The sequence below is a fragment of the Lampris incognitus genome, chromosome 13 (assembly GCF_029633865.1).
Source record: "Lampris incognitus isolate fLamInc1 chromosome 13, fLamInc1.hap2, whole genome shotgun sequence".
Taxonomy (NCBI): Eukaryota; Metazoa; Chordata; class Actinopteri; order Lampriformes; family Lampridae; genus Lampris; species Lampris incognitus.
In genome coordinates this window covers 50,910,578-50,930,928 of record NC_079223.1, presented here as the reverse complement: position 1 = coordinate 50,930,928, position 20,351 = coordinate 50,910,578, and the positions used below count along the sequence as shown (strand labels likewise).

Here is a 20,351-nt window from a genome sequence, read left to right as displayed (position 1 = left end):
AACACACATATCCACACTAACACACATATCCACACTAACACATATATCCAGACTAACACATATATCCAGACTAACACATATATCCAGACTAAACAACAACAACAAAAGTCACTGTCCAAGGGACTGAAGGCCAGGCAGGATGACTGTCAGCTGGTGTTCGTTCCCTTGCACAATGCCAAGTGCATTCTTACTGCATTCTTAAACAGAGAGGGTTACGTCAGGGAGGGCATCCGGCGTACAACCTTTGCCTAATCAAATATGTGTGTTATCATAAATCTGATAAGATGTTCATTGGGAGTGATGAAGAAGGACAGGATTAGGAACGAGTATATTAGAGGGACAGCTCAGGTGGACGGTTTGGAGACAAAGCAAGAGAGACAAGATGGAGATGGTTTGGACATGTGTGGAGGAGAGACGCTGGGTATATTGGGAGAAGGATGCTGAAGATGGAGCTGCCAGGGAAGAGGAGAAGAGGAAGCCCAAAGAGGAGGTTTATGGATGTGGTGAGGGAGGACATGCAGGTGGCTGGTGTGACAGAGGAAGATGCAGAAGACAGGAAGAGATGGAAACAGATGATCCACTGTGGCGCCCCCTAACGGGAGCAGCCGAAAGTAGTAGTAGTAGTAGTAGTAGTAGTAGTAGTAGTAGTGTAGTAGTAGTAGCATAGTAGAAGTAGTGTAGTGGAGTAGTAGTAGTAGTAATAGTAGGAGTAGTAGTAGTAGTGGTAGTAGTAGCAGTGTAGTAGTAGTAATAGCAGTAGTAGTACTGGTAGTAGTGGTAGTCATCATAGACGCATATGCTGGTTGCAGCTGGATTTAGTGTCTTACTTTCCAGTTAGGAGCTCAAAGATGAGGATTCCCAGTGACCAGCAATCCGCTCCGAAGTCGTGGCCCTTATTCATGATGACCTCCGGGGCCACGTACTCTGGAGTCCCGCAGAATGTCCAGGTCTTCTTCCCCATGCCAATCTTTTTGGCAAAACCAAAATCAGCCTGAGGTGGTAGAAAAAGATTGAGTTCATGTTGATACTGAACTACATTCCGTCATCCATAATTGTATTTTTACAGGCAGAAATACAATCACAGATGACGTTCCTCTAAAAATGAAACATAAAAAAACGAGCACACAGATTCTGCTATTAAAAAAAAGTGACCAGATTTCTCACCATTTTGACATAACCCTCAGAATCCAGCAGCAGGTTCTCTGGTTTTAAATCCCTGTAGATGATACCCCTAACGTGAAGATGGTCAAAGGCCTCCAGGACGCAGCCAATACAGAACCGGGCCGTGGACTCGTCAAAGCAACTCCTGGTAGGCAAGTAAAAGATTAAAAAAATGCATTTCAGTTGACGTCGGTAATGCAAATGACTACATCATTTGCACTCATTGATTTTGAGGAGGAGGTAACAACCGCTATAGAAAATAAAGAATATGCTGCTGTAGGAGTATTCCTAGATCTAAAACACGCATTTGATACGGCTGGCCACGACTTATTATCAATAAAACTACAAAAAAATATGGAATCAGAGGAGTAGCTCTTTCTTGACTACCCAGTTACCTAAATAATAGGAACCAATATGTGCAAATTAATAATTTTAAATCACAATTAATGAAGGTTAAGTGTGGGATTCCTCAAGGCTCAGTGTTGGGGCCATTGTTGTACTGTACTGTTTATAGCCTTTTGAAAACTTAATAAAAACTTTATTTTATGTTGTACATTAATAATATATGTGAGGTTTCCAAAACAATAAAAATAATTTTATTTGCACCTACTTTGCAGTGGGGACAACTTGGAACAACTTTTGGATACCGCAGGAAATGAATTGAAGAAACTAAAGAGTTGGTTTGATTCAAATAAACCAACGCTAAATCTAAGCTAAACAACATTCATAATATTTGGGAATCGGACAACAAACTCAAACAAGAAGCTCATAACAAATGATGTAGAAATCGACAAAGTGTCAGAAATCACATTTCTTGGAGTAATAACAGACAATAAACTATGTTGGAAGCCACATATAAAGTATATTACGGTATATTAAAGCAAGAATATCAAAGACAGTTGCAATATTATATAAAGTGAAAGATCTCCTGCATCAACCAGCACTATACACCTTGTACTGCTCCTTCATACTTTCATACATCTCCTCCTGTGTGGAGGTGTGGAGGAACACATACAAAACAAACACACATCCAATCCTCATCCTTCAAAAAGAAAGAATTGTAAACAAAACCACCTACAGACAGCCTACAAACTCACTCTTTATCAGACTGGAAGCAGTAAAACTCAAAGATTTGGTTGACTTCAAAACAACTCAGATCATGTACAGTACAGAGTAAACCACAAGCGACTAACGTTAACCAGTCGACTAAAGGGTCCAACCCGTTAGCCAAGGGCCAGCGTGTCTACTTATCCATTTACGTTACACTACCACACCCCCCTCCTCCTTCGGGAGGCGTGTCCCCGCGCTTAAGCATATCAGCTCCTTCAAACCTCTGGGCGCATACGCTTCCGATGGCCTTACGGTCTTCACTACGTTGGTGTCAGAAGTGTAACGTGCATGGATAGGTAGACAAGTTGGCCCTTGGCTAACGGGTCGGACCCTTTAGTCAACAGCACGTAACGAATTCAAGGAGCAGCCTGGAAACTGTCGCCACAGCCGGGACGCGAACCTGTGTCTCCCACACCGCAAGCGACAACGTTAACCAGTCGACTACAGGGTCCGACCCGTTAGCCAAGGGCCAACGTGTCTACTTATCCATGCACGTTACACTACCCCCCTCCTTCGGGAAGCGCGTCCCTGCGCTTAAGCATATCAGCTCCTTCACGCCTCTGGGCGCCTACGCTTCCGATGGCCTTACGGTCTCATCATCCCACTTCTGACACCAATGTAGCGAATTCAGGGGGGCAGTCCGGGAGACCGTCGCCACAGCTGGGACACGAACCCATGTCTCCCACTCCGCAAGCGACAACGTTAACCAGTCGCATGTTGTCACATGCTGGTACATGATGTTACATGCTGTTACATGATGTTACATACTGATACATGATGTTACATGCTGTTACATGTTGTTACATGCTGGTACATGCTGTTACATACTGATACATGATGTTACATGCTGTTACATGTTGTTACATGATGTTACATGATGTTACATGATGTTACATACTGATACATGATGTTACATACTGATACATGATGTTACATGTTGTTACATGATGTTACATGCTGGTACATGCTGTTACATACTGATACATGATGTTACATGTTGTTACATGATGTTACATGCTGGTACATGCTGTTACATACTGATACATGATGTTACATGTTGTTACATGATGTTACATGCTGGTACATGCTGTTACATACTGATACATGATGTTACATGCTGTTACATGTTGTTACATACTGATACATGATGTTACATACTGATACATGATGTTACATGCTGATACATGATGTTACATGTTGTTACATGTTGTTACATGATGTTACATGATGTTACATGATGTTACATGATGTTACATACTGATACATGATGTTACATACTGATACATGATGTTACATGCTGTTACATGATGTTACATGTTGTTACATGATGTTACATGCTGGTACATACTGTTGCATGCTGTTACATGATGTTACATGCTGTTACATGATGTTACATGCTGTTACATGCTGGTACATACTGTTGCATGTTGTTACATGATGTTACATGTTGTTACATGATGTTACATGATGTTACATGCTGTTACATGCTGGTACATACTGTTGCATGCTGTTACATGATGTTACATGATGTTACATGATGTTACATGTTGTTACATGATGTTACATGATGTTACATACTGATACATGATGTTACATACTGATACATGATGTTACATACTGATACATGATGTTACATGATGTTACATGATGTTACATGATGTTACATGTTGTTACATGATGTTACATGCTGGTACATGCTGGTACATACTGTTGCATGCTGTTACATGATGTTACATGCTGTTACATACTGTTACATGCTGTTACATGCTGTACACTGTCTCGACTGCTGTTTTTCCTGTACACTTGCATATACTGTTACACACTGTACATTTTGTCACTTCATTGTTATATGCTGTATACATTGCAGACTTTGTCCATTTTGTCTATACATTTTGTACTTGTTTTATATTTTTTGCATTTTAATTTTACATACTGTACTGTGCATACTTTTTGTCACTTTACTGTTTTATACTGTACACTTTGCACATGTTGCCTATATACTGGCCATACATATCCTCCAGATATTTTATACTTTTTTGCATATGACTTTTACATATTGTACCTTTTGTCACTTTACGGTTATATACTGTTACTTCTGCAAACTTTGTCCATAGTGTTATACTTTTTGTACATATTTCATAGTTTCTGTCTTTTACCATGACATGTTGTACATTTTGCCACTTTACTGTTAGATTCAGTTCATTATGTACACTTGGTCCATACTTTTACATTTTTTTCTCATATTGGCTTCTATATAATATACTGTATGCCGTTCTGAAGAATATTTTATTCTTACCTATTTTCTCTTTGTTCCCTTTCGTTAACCTTTGAGTCTCTCATGGCTGCTGTGAAACTTATTTCCCCTTCAGGGTGAATAAGGGTTTATCTTACCTTAGCCCACGCTTACAGACTGGATGAATAAGGGTTTATCTTACCTTAGCCAACACTTACAGACTGGATGAATAAGGGTTTATCTTACCTTAGCCCACACTTACAGACTGGATGAATAAGGGTTTATCTTACCTTAGCCCACACTTACAGACTGGATGAATAAGGCTTTATCTTACCTTAGCCAACACTTACAGACTGGATGAATAAGGGTTTATCTTACCTTAGCCCACACTTACAGACTGGATGGATAAGGGTTTATCTTACCTTAGCCCACACTTACAGACTGGATGAATAAGGGTTTATCTTACCTTAGCCCACGCTTACAGACTGGATGAATAAGGCTTTATCTTACCTTAGCCAACACTTACAGACTGGATGAATAAGGGTTTATCTTACCTTAGCCCACACTTACAGACTGGATGAATAAGGGTTTATGTTACCTTAGCCCACACTTACAGACTGGATGAATAAGGGTTTATGTTACCTTAGCCCACACTTACAGACTGGATGAATAAGGGTTTATGTTACCTTAGCCCACACTTACAGACTGGATGAATAAGGGTTTATGTTACCTTAGCCCACACTTACAGACTGCAACAGTTTGGTGGCAGTATTCAGCTGAGTGCTGACCCTGGCTCATCATTCCACACATCCATGTGGTCTGTCCTTACCTTCCTATTTCTCTTCCTACCTCCCTCCTTCCTACCTCCCTCCTTCCTACCTCCCTCCTTCCTACCTACCTTCCTACCTCCCTCCTTCCTACCTCCCTCCTTCCTACCACCCTCCTTCCTACCAACCCCTCTCCTTCCTGCCGACCTACTGTCCTACCTTCCTATTAAAAAAAAAGCTACCATGCAGTCACAAACTGTTGGAAGGGTGTAATATGTGATAAGAAGTAGTATGTAATATATAGTAATATAGTACAGTAATATATAGTAATATAGTACAGTAATATATAGTAATATAGTACAGTAATATATAGTTATATAGTACAGTAATATATAGTAATATAGTACAGTAATATATAGTAATATAGTACAGTAATATATAGTTATATAGTACAGTAATATATAGTAATATAGTACAGTAATATATAGTTGTATAGTACAGTAATATATAGTAATATAGTACAGTAATATATAGTAATATAGTACAGTAATATATAGTAATATAGTACAGTAATATATAGTAAAAGGACCTATACTCACATGTCTCGTAACACACTCCAGAGCTCCCCGCCCAAACACGCCTCCAGCAGCAGGTACACAAACTTATCATCCCGAAATGTTCGGAACAACCTGCAGCACAAACAACACACACATCCAGGAGTCTTTTAACCACAGCCCTCCAGAAAGATTGCTGGGGCGGAAATACACAACACACACTGAATAAATCGCAGACAACATGCTACACACAATGCTACACACAAAAATTACTCTACAAACAATACAGTACAAAAAATACACAACAAACAAGGATTACACTACAAAAGATAAACTACTAACAACAATTACTCTACAAACAATACTCTACACACAGCAAATACACTACAAATAATGCACTACGCATAATGAATACACTGCAAAAAATACACAAAAACAATGAATATACTACAAACGATACACTACTAACAAAAATACCCTACAAACAATACACTACTAACAAAAACACCCTACAAACAATACACTACAAACAAAAATACATGACAAACAATACAATGCACACAATGAATAAACCACAGACAATACAGTAGAAATAGAAAACACACAGTGGATACACTAGAACTATAGAACTGTAATCCTTAATTAATTCTGCAATCTATTTGATGGTGCCTTTACAAAAGAGTGGTCTAAGAAAAACAGGAAGCAGCTCTGAAAGAGACTGGAGGGTAAGACTGCATCTGCACTCCAGCTGCACCTCTGTCTGTGCTGGCATGAGGCTTTTGTCTTCAAAAGTCACCTGCCAGATAAATCTGGAGTCTTCTGCGCTGAACAGGGAGCAGGGAACCAGGGCCACATTCTGTAAGGGGCTCCCCGACAACCGCGGTCAGACACTCATAAACTCTGTTTCCCTTCTTAAGGAGCTACTCACTGGTTCCTCACATGGACCAGCTCTGGTTTCAAACTAAGCAGCCTTCAAGTCAATCTAGACCTTACCACCTGTCAGTCCTGAGCTCAAGTAAACCTTGACGGGAGATACTGACACATGGCTTCAATGTAACAATGGAAAAAAGGCAGAAGCTTGATTTTCCCTGGTCTTTTAAGGGCTCGTCTCCTTTTGAGATCTGTACTTATTGTGGGACTATAACTACACTTTAAATAGATTGGGACTTCAACTAGATTGTTTAACACAATCTTGGAAAGTGAGAGGATGCCTGGGGAGTGGAGAAGAAGCATGCTGGTACCAAAGGAGTTGAATCAAGTGCAACTGGACTTGGTATATATCCGTGAAGACATTTCGCCTCTCATACAAGAGGCTTCCTCAGTTCGGGCCTTTCTGACTAGACCAAGCTAGTCTGACTGGCTAGCTGGCTGGCTGGCCTCTAGGAGTCGTTATCAGAGCTATAGATGTCCATGGCTCTTTGTGATCCGATGTTTACCAACGCCCGTCGCTAACAGAGCCATAGATATGAGTGGCTCTTTTGTGTACCGATGTTGGGCCGCGCCCGTCGTTATCGGAGCTATTGATATGCGTGGCTCTCCTGTGCTCCTCATCGGAGCACAGGAGGAGAAAAGGAACAGAAGGAATAGCACAGTCATCCCATATGTTTCTGGGGTCTCCGAGAAACTCAGGAGAATTTTCAACAAACACCGCATCCCGGTATACTTCAAACCCAGCAACACACTCCCACAATGACTGGTTCATCCCAAAGACCGTGTACCACACACCCAGAAAAGCCATCTGGTGTATGCTGTACAATGCAATGAGGATTACACTGACCTATACATAGGAGAAACCAAACAACCACTACACAAACGGATGGCCCAACACAGAAGGCCAAACTCCTCAGGACAAGACTCAGCAGTCTATCTACACCTAAAGGAGAAGACACACTCCTTCCAGGACAGCAACGTACACATTTTGGACAGGGAAGATAGATGGTTTGAAAGATGGGTGAAGGAAGCCATCTATGCGAAACTGGAAAAACCATCCCTCAACAGAGGAGCAGGTCTGCGACACCACCTATCTCCCACTTACAATGCCGTCCTTTCATCTCTACCCAGGAGACTCAAGAAGCCTAGCCTCCAAGAACAACAGTCGCTCACTAACGGCTCCAACCACTCTCATGACCACTGAACAATGAAGTCCAAACTAACACCCCCAACAACCATCGCTGCTAAACAAATGCACATTGCGCCGCTGGACATCGGAGCACAGGAGAGCCACGCATATCAACAGCTCCAATGGCGACGGGCGCGGCCAAACATCGGTACACAAAAGAGCCACTCATATCTATGGCCCTGTTAGCGACGGGCGTTGGTAAACATTGGATCACAAAGAGCCATGGACATCTATAGCTCTGACAACGACTCCAAAGGGGATAAATGCTGAGTCTCATCAGCAGCCAGTCAGACTAGCTTGGTCTAGTCAGAAAGGCACGAAGTGAGGAAGCCTCTTGGATGAGAGGCGAGACGTCTTCACGGATATATACCAAGTCCAGCTGCACTTGATTCAACTCCTTTGGATAACCATGACCTGGATGAAGGAGAACATTCACAGACATACTGGTACCGATCTTCAAGAACAAGGGTGATGTGCAGAACTGTAACAACTACAGAGGTATAAAGTGGATCAGCCACAGCATGAAGATATGGGAAAGAGTAATAGAAGCTAGGTTAAGAGGAGGAGAGGTGATGATCAGCAGCAGCAGTATGGTTTCATGCCATGAAAGAGCACCACAGATGTGGTGTTTGCTTTGAGAATGTTGATGGAGAAGTATAGAGGAGGCCAGAAAGAGTTGCATTGTGTCTTTGTAGATTTAGAGAAAGCATACGACAGGGTGCCAAGAGAGGAGGTGTGGTATTGTCTGAGGAAGTCTGGAGTGGCAGAGAAGTATGTAGGAGTGGTGCAGGATACGTATGAGGGAGGTGTGACAGTGGTGAAGTGTGAGGTTGGAATGACAGATGGGTTCAAGGTGGAGGTGGGATTACATCAAGGATCGGCTCTGAGCCCTTTCTTGTTTGCAATGGTGATGGACAGGTTGACGGACGAGATCAGGCAGGAGTCTCCATGGACGACAATGTTTGTGGATGACACTGTGATCTGTAGCGAGAGTAGGGTGCAGGTGGAGGAGAGCCTGGAGAGGTGGAGGTATGCACTGGGGAGAAGAGGAATGAAAGTCAGTAGGAGCAAGACAAAATACCTATGTGTGAATGAGAGGGAGGACAGTGGAATGGGGAAGATGCAAGGAGTGGAGGTGACGAAGGTGGATGAGTTTAAATACTTGGGGTCAACTGTACAAAGTAACGGGGAGTGCAGGAGAGAGGTGAAGAAGAGAGTGCAGGCAGGGTGGAGTGGGTGGAGAAGAGTGTCAGGAGTGATTTGTGACAGAAGAGTACCAGCAAGAGTTAAAGGGAAGGTTTACAAGATGGTAGTGAGACCAGCTATGTTGTATGGTTTGGAGACAGTGGCACTGATGAGAAGAAAGGAGGTGTAGCTGGAGGTGGCAGAGGTGAAGATGATACGATTTTCATTGGGAGTGATGAAGAAGGACAGGATTAGGAACGAGTATGTTAGAGGGACAGCTCAGGTTGGACGGTTTGGATGTGGTGAGGGAAGACATGCAGGTGGCTGGTGTGACGGATGAAGATGGACAGGACAGGAAGAGTTGGAAATGGATGACCCACTGTGGCGCCCCCTAACGGGAGCAGCTAGAGGAAAAGGAAGAGGACTACTTGTGGGACTATAGTGGACAGGCACACCTGACTATGAAGCGTGAGTTGGTCTGCTGGAGGATGTTCTTTTCAGAGAAGACATGCTCCTGCTGTCTGGTTTCCACAATATGTTTCTTCTTGATGCACTTCAGAGCAAAGGTGGCGTCCTCATTACTCAGCTTCACCTGGAAAAATGACGGAGCTGAGTGACCACGAGAGTCCAGGGACATCCTGTCACACATTGATGTGAGAACATCTGTCACCTATAGAAGTCAGCAGAGCCGAGTCTTGAGATGAAGGTGTCTGTACTCATCAGGAGAGTGGGACAGCTAACAAAGGTCTAGTCTGATGAATTCTGTTCACATTTCCTGAACTTCTCACCAGCTCCACGCGTCCGAAGCCGCCCACGCCCAGCGTGGCTATGACCTCCAGCTCCTGGAAGGGCTGATGGGAAGGCAGAGCTGCTAGTCTCTCCCTCAGTCTCCTCCACTGCTGGGCACCTGGAGGCTCCGTCTGAGGGGACTGGGGCCTGTGATAGGACAGACGGGGCAAAATATGATATGATTATACATATAACATGATTATACATATAACATGATTATACATATGATATGATTATACATATAACATTATTATACATATATGATTATACATATGATATGATTATACATATAACATGATTATACATATATGATTATACATATGATATGATTATACATATAACATGATTATACATATAACATTATTATACATATATGATTATACATATGATATGATTATACATATAATATGATTATACATATAATATGATTATACATATAACATGATTATATATAACATGGTTATATATGTAACATGGTTATACATATAACATGATTATATATAACATGGTTATACATGTAACATGATTATATATAACATGGTTATACATATAATATGATTATACATATAACATGATTATATATAACATGATTATACATATAATATGATTAACCCAGCCACTGAGGATGCACAAGCCAGTGCATCCTTAGTGCCGGTCCCAAGCCCGGACAAATGGGGAGGGTTGCGTCAGGAAGGGCATCCGGCATAAAATCTTTGCCAAATCAAATATGCGGATCATAAATTACGGATGATCCGCTGTGGCGACCCCTAACGGGAGAAGCCGAAAGTAGTAGATACATATAATATGATTATACATATAAGATGATTATATATAACATGGTTATACATATAACATGGTTATACATATAATATGATTGTACATATAACATGATTATATATAACATGGTTATACATATAATATGATTATACATATAACATGATTATATATAACATGATTATATATAACATGGTTATACATATAACATGATTATATATAACATGGTTATACATACAACATGGTTATACATATAATATGATTGTACATATAACATGATTATATATAACATGGTTATACATATAATATGATTATACATATAACATGATTATATATAACATGGTTATACATATAACATGATTATATATAACATGGTTATACATATAATATGATTATACATATAACATGATTATATATAACATGATTATACATATAATATGATTATACATATAAGATGATTATATATAACATGGTTATATATAACATGGTTATACATATAACATGGTTATACATATAATATGATTGTACATATAACATGATTATATATAACATGGTTATACATATAACATGATTATACATATGATAATTCATATACCATGATTAAACCTTTAACATGATTCTACATAGAATATGACTCTACACAGAATATGATTATACATAGAAGACCTGGCCTCCCTTTGTTCACTGCAGGGTTTGTTTGAAGCATAGTTAAGTACAGAGGTTGGCTCAGTGGACTATGATACGGTTTGGATTCTGGTGCAGAACCATCATCACTTTCTGTCCATCATCAGGAAAAAAAAAGGTTCCCAATATGTCCAAAACTATTTCATATCACCGTTTGCCAAGTAAACATTTTCATTTTTGACAAAAACAGTTTTAGTAAAAGCAGGTTGAGCATGCTAGAAGTACATTTATCTGAACATCTTATCAAAGTTTATTTTTTTACATCCTGGGTCTTATTCTTGTAGTTTTCGCAATATTATACTTTACTCACAGGCTTCACTGTGGTGATTTTGGATACAGGAGCACTGCTGAACACAGCTTTATAACGGCATGTGTGTGTGTGTGTGTGTGTGTGTGTGTGTGTGTGTGTGTGATATGTTTTACGCTATATGTTGTATGATATGATATGATATGATATATGTTGTATGATATATGATACGATATATGATACGATACGATATATGATATGATATATATTGTATGATATATGATGATATGATATGATATATGATGTGATGTGTTGTATGATATATGATATGATATACGATACGATACAATACAATATGATATATGATATGATATGATATGATATATGTTGTATGAGATATTATGATATGATATGATATATGATATGATGTGTTGTATGATATATGATATGATATGATACGATACGATACAATATATGATATGATATGATATATGTTGTATGATATATGATATGATATACGATACGATACAATACAATATGATATATGATATGATATGATATATGTTGTATGAGATATGATGATATGATATGATATATGATATGATGTGTTGTATGATATATGATATGATATGATACGATACGATACGATACAATACAATATATGATATGATATGATATATGTTGTATGATATATGATATGATATACGATACGATACAATACAATATGATATATGATATGATATGATATATGTTGTATGAGATATGATGATATGATATGATATATGATATGATGTGTTGTATGATATATGATATGATACGATACGATACGATACAATACAATACAATACAATATATGATATGATATGTTGTATGATATATGATATGATATGATACGATACGATACAATAGAATACGATACGATATTTGATATGATATGATATATGATATGTTGACTCACACAGCGTTCCTCCTCTCATCACTGCGGGAAAGCTGCGTCACATACTCCTTTAAGTAAGCCTGAAGCTCCTCGTAGGTTCCCACCATCTGGTTGAAGTTGCTGGGGAGAGATCGATGAACTGCTTTTATTTCAGTCTTTGCAGAGGACATGATAGTATTCCAGAGTATTCAATACAAAAGTATTCAGCCGTGGACATGCATAAGAAGTTCAGAGGAGGCACCATGCCATGTCAGCATGCCTCCTTCCCCAGTCCATTAGATCTGCTGACTTTTTGGACTGCTTTAAGCAGCTTCTGAAACCATCTTTTCAGCAAAGCCCTGTATAGATAGATGCCCACCCTGCCTCCTGCTTTGGTTTGTTTCTAGCTTGGTCGTTTACTCCCTGTGCCATGTCTTATATTCATTCAGTTTATTTTATGTACTTACTCGTATTTTCTATATTGAGCATAAAGCACTGCGTAAGTGTGTTTTTAAAAGTGCTATATAAATAAAATGTTACTTACTTACTTTTTTAGAAGATTTATTTATTGACAACGCACCAAACAAGCATGTTGTCATTTTAGTTCTAAGTACAAAATACAATAACAGAAAATAGAGTGAGAAAGAAAAATACAGAGATAAGGGGAAAAAACCCCAAACTAAAATAAACACACCCTCCCACCGACCCACCCCATCCCAAGAACAGTCATGCTCAACATCATGCACAACCTCCAGTCCTTTAACGATGGGTAAAGAACAAAAATACAACAGCCGTTCTAATAAGTGAATCAGCTAAGTGGATTTATTGAAGGGAGAGAGTCCAGGGAGGAGACCCATATCTTATTAAATATTGCAGGTTTTCCCCTGACATGGTACAGCATCTTCTCCGGAGCGCAATATGATGAAAGTTCATTCAGCCAGTGCTCTTGTGATGGTAAGTTTTCTCATTCCCAATTCATAAGGATAACTTTTCCCCACTGTGCTGGCAAGCAATACGAAATACTTCTTATGGTGAGTTACTGTTAGCATGTCAAGGTCGCCCATTACCCAAACCCTGGGATGATATGGTGTTTCATACTCTGTGATATCTGAGACAGTGGTTAAAATGAACACCCAGAACTCTTCCAGGTAACGGCAGGGCCACTCCAGAGCACATGGAGCAGATTGCCTTCAGCTCTCCTACACCTCTGGCACATGGCAGATATCTTCCCATCAATCCTGTGTAGCCTGGATGGGGTGACATGTGTTCCGTGAACAATATTAAATTGCATTTGCCCATGTTTTGTAGAGACTACAACTGTCTGAGATCTTTCCAAAATATTTTCCCAAACAGGGCCACCGTAGTTGTATTCTAGGTCTGTCTCCCATTTGTGTTTAATAGATAACCTGTCATAGATTGGTAGATATCTGTTTAGAATGTTGTACTGCGAGGATATCAGCCCCCTAGCGGAGGAGATTGGTATGTTAAGCAAATGATCCTCCAGGGGTGATTCATTTGGAATAAACAGGAAATCTATAGAATTATCTTGGACCCAGTGTCTGATTTGAAGGTATTTAAAGAGACTGTGTCTCGGCAAATTAAATTTGGAAGACCAGTGTTGAAATGTGGACAGTATATTGCTACTATATAAGTCTCCAGCAGTTTTGATCCCATTACTGGCCCATTCGTCAATGTTCCATCACCTATAAGATTTTGAATGTTGGGGTTATCCCATAAAGGGGTCTTTCTTAGTAATGAGATATATATTCCCAAAATTGTGTGGGACTCCTCCCATGCCCCAAAGGTGTTCAAAAGTATGGGGTTCTTTGTGACTGACAAGAGGCTTTTCTTTGTGCCCAGTAAAGGAATTATTTTCAAGGAGTATTCAGCTCATGTGGTTCTATAGATAGCCATCTAACCTCGTTACCTTCAGCGTGCAACCAAATCCATACCAGCCGGAACTAAGATGTCAGATAGTAACATCTGAAATTGGGAAGGCTTAAGCCACCTCTAGTATAAGAGGCCTGGAGAGTAGAGTTTTAGTCTAGGGGTTTTATTTTGCCATACAATTGAGGTGATAGCTTTGTTAAGTTCATTGAAAAAGCTCCAGGGGACACTCAGGGGGACACAAATAAAAAGGTAGGTAAGCTTTGGTAATACATTCATTTTAATTATCTTCACTGTACCAACTAGTCATAGTGTTTTCTAAGGTTTATGCCCAGGTATTTAAAACCAAAAGGACATACTACATGCCTTCCGTGGTTCAGTGAGTGTTCTAATGTTCAAGTCCTGTGTGTTTAAGGGCAGAACCTCACTCTTAGATAAGTATATTTTGTATCCGGAGGCAGCGCCATATTCTTGCAGGCATTGAAAAAGTGGAGGGACCGAATCAGCTGGGTCAGAGAAGATGCACTTATGACCTCTGATGACTAGTAGTTCTCCTGATTTCCTATGTTAAATGATGCACTTCTTGTAAGTCCCTTTGGACAAAAGCGTCGGCTAAATGACTGTAATGTAGTGTCATGTCAGTTAGGTATGTTAAAACATTGTCTGCGTAGAGAGATATTTTGTGCTCAGAAGTACCAAATTTGATACCAGAGATGGCTGGATTGGCTCGAATGGGGATAGCAAGCGATTCGATGGTGACTGAAAATAACAATGGCAAGATGCAACAGCCCTGTTGGACCCTTCTCGAGAGCAAGAAAGCGTCCGACAGGACCCCATTAGTCAAGATTTGAGCCTAGTTAGGGGCAGTAAAAAGCGTTTTGGTATATTGGATGAATCTCTCCCCAAAATTCATGGCTTCTAGCGTTTGAAACGTAAAGCTAGGCTCGATCCTGTCAAATGCCTTGTCAGCATCCATTGACATTACCAGCATGGGTTCCCTTTTCTTCTGTGCATTGTCCACTATATGAAATAACCAGCGGACATTGTCTGACCCTTGTCTGTTTGGTCAGAATTAATTATCTTCGACATACTGTCTTCTAATCTGGTAGCTATTAATTTGGAAATAATCTTATAGTCAGCGTTCAACAGGCTTAGAGGCCTGTAGGAGTCACACCTCTGTTGGTCCTCATCAGGGATTGGTAGCAGTGTAATAGTTGCTAATTCTAGAGTGCCTGGCAAAGTCTGATTGTCCAAAGCTTCTTTAATCATACTTGTTAGAGGTGACAACAGTTTATCTGAAAATGTTTCAAATAATTGACTGGGAAGCCATCTGGCTCCGGGGCCTTATTATTCTGCAATAACTTCATGGCCAGGAGAACCTCCCCCTCAGTTATTTCAGCATCCAGTCGTCTTTATCTTCTGCATTAATCTGAGGAAGAAATCACCCCACTGCCATATTAGTGGTGTTGTGATCTGATCTATACAGTGTTTCATCAAACTTGTTGAATTCTGCGTTGACCTCCGATGGGCTTACCAGGGATCTGCTGCCCTCATCAGTAGTTATTGAGTGGATAATTTTATGTTTCTTCTCTCTTAATCTGCCACACTAGGAGCTTGCCAGTTCTGTTTCCATACTTGTAATAGTGGTAGTTGGTCCTAGCTAAAGTGGCTTCAGTTTTGTTAGTGCATAAATTATTGTACTGTATCAGCTTCATGGTTAAATAGTTTAAAGTGTCCACTCCTTTAGTTTCAGAGTGCTGCTGCTCAAGTATTCTAATTTCTTCGTCTAAATTTGACAAGGCTTTTCTCTTTTCCTTTAACTTATATGCACTGTAGGATCAAGTACATTCCCTCATAAATGCCTTGAGAGCCTCCCGAATATTTGCACGAGAAGCTGAATTCAGACTGGCCTCAAGGAACCGGTTGAGCTGGGAGTTCATAAATACAACGAATTCTGGGTCTTTCAGCATAAATGTTTTAAATCTCCATCTCTGAGAGGATAGTTGCACAGGCGCCATTACCCAGGTCATCGTCAATGGATTATGATCTGATAGTGCAGCAGCCAGATAAGAGCAATCCTTTACCCTAGTGAGTATATTTTGAGGGGCTAAAAACATATATATTCTAGAGTAAGAATTATGGACATTAGAGAAAAAGGACACATCTTTCGTGTTAGGGTGGAGGGTATGCTAAATATCACAGGTTCCTAGTTCTTTTATGCCGTGATTCAATATTGAAGCTGCTTAGATGGCTTCTTGGGCACTGAGTGGTCAATAGCTGGGTTAAGGACCAGACTAAAGTCTCCAGCGATAAGGCAGGGACACTCAACCGCCACTAGTCTGAGAAGTAGGTCATTAAAGAAGGCTGGGGTTGTTATATTTGGGACCCAATGTCACCCTATTCATATTCAAAACACAATCAATAAGCAGGAATCTACCATTCTTATCTTTTTCAACTGAGTTCAATTTAAACATGTTTTTGTTTATGAGTACAGCAACCCCTCTTGCTTTAGAAGTAAAAGAGGAAAAAAGACATGTCCCTCTTACATTTCAAATGTTTCATATCAGTAAGGTGAGATTCATGAATGAATGCAATACTTGTAGATAGCTTCTTTAAATAAATGATCATTTTCTTAATCTTTATCAGAGAGTTGATCCCCTTTACATTCCAGGAGACACAATTTAGTTGACTATAGTCATGTAAGTACGTAAAAAAGTATTACTCATTCTGAGATATTCGGTTGTAGATATCAAACCAAGAAGTGTTGATAGTGTATGAGAGATTAAGAATTTAACATTGTACCACATAAATGTTACCGTTTCTGAAAACAACGGAGAGCATATAGTAACGTAATCATCCCAATCCCCATAAGAGACCCACCCAAACCCCCAAAACTAGAAAAAAAGACCAAGCCAGGAACATGGGGTGGGCTCCTCTTGTTAACTACTGGGTAGCCTCTACAGTTGCTGTAAATGTTGAACTTTTCCAATCTCAATTGGTGATGAAAGGATGACCCGGTGTTCCCAAGGTCGGAGTCTATCCACAGCCACCCAGGGGGCTGGGAGCATCACGTCAGTGGCGCTATTCAAAATGGACCATGGGCTTTGTGATGGTCAGACTTTAATGGAGAATACCTCTTTAAGAGAAGCAGGGGCTTATGGGGCGAGTACGGAAGTAGGAGGGACAAGCTTGTGTGCAGGACACAGGCTTGTCCCTCCTACTTAGTAAGTAAACATCGCCCGCCCACAATCACTTGAAAGCCAGGTCCACCTCATCAATAGTCATGCTTGGTAGTTAAGAAGCCAATTACGATAATTATGTAATCAGAACACAATGAGCAATGTAAAGGAAAGCAACCCGTGATCAGCGGAGCCACTTTACATCTGGAAATAACAACAATCCGCAGCCCAACGCGAAAACAAGGCGTCTGTTGGATGGAGGCCGGGTTGCAGCGCTAGTTGCCATACTTTGTTTTCCGCTGCCATCAAGTGGCCCAAACAATAATCATCCATCCATCAATCTTCCATCCATCCATCCATCCATCACCCATCCATCAATCTTCCATCCATCCATCCATCCATCCATCCATCCATCCATCCATCCATCCATCATCCATCCATCCATCATCCATCCATCCATCCATCCATCCAGCCATCCATCATCCATCCATCCATCCATCCATCCATCCATCCATCCATCCATCCATCCATCCATCCATCCATCCATCATCCATCCATCCATCCATCATCCAAGCCGCTCATCCCAGTGGGGTCGCGGGATGCTGGATCCTGCCCCAGCAGTTAAAAGGATGGATGGCTAGTTAACTCACCCATTCTTGCTGGCCAACATTACCGTGCCATGACAGCCGTTAGGCAACCTGTTAAGGAGCCAAAGTGAATTTAGTCTTGCAGTGGGTCTGAACCACATGACGGCTCCCTCCTACCACACTCGGAGCTTGGCTGGGTGGTGGCTGGGTGGTGCAAGCCATACTCAGTGCCCTGCAGTCGGCATAGACTGGGGTTCAGCTATCAGAGGCCTGGTCTGGTCTGAGGCCTTGCCGAGGCGACGGCATCTCTCAGCGATGATGGGGGACTCACACACGACAGGGTGGAGGATTTGCGGGATAATCCGTTGGAGGAAAGCGGCTGCATCCCGGCCCTCCGACCTTTCAGGTATGTTGAAGACTCGTATATTATTTTTCCGGGCCCTGTCCTCCTGGTCATGTCCTGCTGGTCCTGTCCTCCTGGTCCTGTCCTCCTGGTGCTGTCCTGCTGGTCCTGTCGTCCTGGTCCTGTCATCCTGGTCCTGTCCTCCTGGTCCTGTCCTCCTGGTCCTGTCGTCCTGGTCCTGTCCTCCTGGTCCTGTCCTCCTGGCCCTGTCCTGCTGGTCCTGTCCTCCTGGTCCTGTCCTCCTGGCCCTGTCCTCCTGGTCCTGTCCTCCTGGCCCTGTCCTCCTGGTCCTGTCCTGCTGGTCCTGTCATCCTGGTCCTGTCGTCCTGGTCCTGTCCTCCTGGCCCTGTCCTCCTGGTCCTGTCATCCTGGTCCTGTCGTCCTGGTCCTGTCCTCCTGGTGCTGTCCTGCTGGTCCTGTCGTCCTGGTCCTGTCATCCTGGTCCTGTCCTCCTGGTCCTGTCCCCCTGGTCCTGTCGTTCTGGTCCTGTCCTCCTGGTCCTGTCCTGCTGGTCCTGTCCTCCTGGTCCTGTCCTCCTGGTGCTGTCCTGCTGGTCCTGTCGTCCTGGTCCTGTCATCCTGGTCCTGTCCTCCTGGTCCTGTCCCCCTGGTCCTGTCGTTCTGGTCCTGTCCTCCTGGTCCTGTCCTGCTGGTCCTGTCCTCCTGGACCTGTCCTCCTGGTCCTGTCCTGATGTACTGTGACTTCTCCGTCTTGTCCAGGCGTTTGAGTGCGTCACCCACGTTGTCCTCGTTACGACACGTGTCCTTCCCGGGTCTGGACCTGGTCAGGTGAAGTGGAGAGCGGGGTTTCGGTGGTCTGGATACTGGCGTTCTCGGGACACTATCAAGTCGTCTTTGCTTTCACGTATCGCGGACATCACAGCTTCGAGTGGAGGAGGTCCTTTCTTGTCGGTCGCCATTTTCGAAGGATCTTGCGGTTTTGTTGTGTTAATATTTTTCGACGAAGTTGTCGTTTTCCTTCCGACGTGGTACCGCGGCAGGAAACAACCAGTATGCTCAGCTGGTTCCTAGCTCGGCTTCAAGGTAATCGGCTCTGTGCATAACTGCAGTCCGCTGACTTCCGGTGTCTACTGCAGCGGTGCCACCAGCTTCCTGTTTGCTGCGAGGTGCAGGCATCGCGAAAAATAGGCAGCAGTCGACAGCGCACGTCAACAATCAGGCAACTGCTATGGCCGCTGCAGGAGAAACCGGAAGTCAGTTATGCACAGAGCCGACTGCAAAATAAGAGCAGCTGTGAGGCTAAGCCGGCGGAGCTCAGGCCTGCAGGACTGCTCACGTAGTCTACTTGGCGGCTGCAGCAGGACTGTTCCTACAGCCGCCGTAAGAAATCATTGATAACAGAAGCACAAGTCCGGAGAGCGGACCCTGCGATGTGGCCCTAACTCAGGTGTACCGAGGGCCCCTCGCATCACACCCCCCCATGTTGAAACACAGGATCTCTATACAGAAACGTGGCAGTGTTGACTTTTTTAACGGCAGGTTTTAGTCGAAGTCAATGGAAAGGAAAAATAGTTGAAAGCTTTCTTCCTTTATTAGAGTTTTACATGCTGACACAAATCCTTGTGTGTGTGTGTGTGTGTGTGTGTGTGTGTGTGTGTGTGTGTGTGTGTGTGTGTGTGTGTGGGAAAGAGAGGGGGCGAGAGGGGGGGAGAGAGAGAGGGAGAGAGAGAGGGAGAGAGAGAGGGGGGGAGATAGAGAGGGGGAGAGAGGAGGGGGGAGAGAGGGGGGGGTCCTCC

General features: G+C 42.1%; 1 protein-coding gene across 1 annotated transcript in view; it reads right to left on the bottom strand.

The window, feature by feature from the left end:
- The window catches only part of LOC130122890 (cGMP-dependent protein kinase 2), a 77,266-nt gene that overhangs the window by 27,749 nt on the left and 29,166 nt on the right, over nucleotides 1-20,351 (bottom strand). Inside the window, exons 11-16 of the mRNA XM_056291943.1 lie at nucleotides 12,582-12,680; nucleotides 9,918-10,065; nucleotides 9,585-9,721; nucleotides 5,871-5,960; nucleotides 1,165-1,306; nucleotides 828-991 (exon numbers count right to left, since the gene is read on the bottom strand). Of these exons, the coding sequence (XP_056147918.1) occupies nucleotides 828-991; nucleotides 1,165-1,306; nucleotides 5,871-5,960; nucleotides 9,585-9,721; nucleotides 9,918-10,065; nucleotides 12,582-12,680 (780 nt within the window). The remainder of the gene's footprint in view (nucleotides 1-827; nucleotides 992-1,164; nucleotides 1,307-5,870; nucleotides 5,961-9,584; nucleotides 9,722-9,917; nucleotides 10,066-12,581; nucleotides 12,681-20,351) is intronic.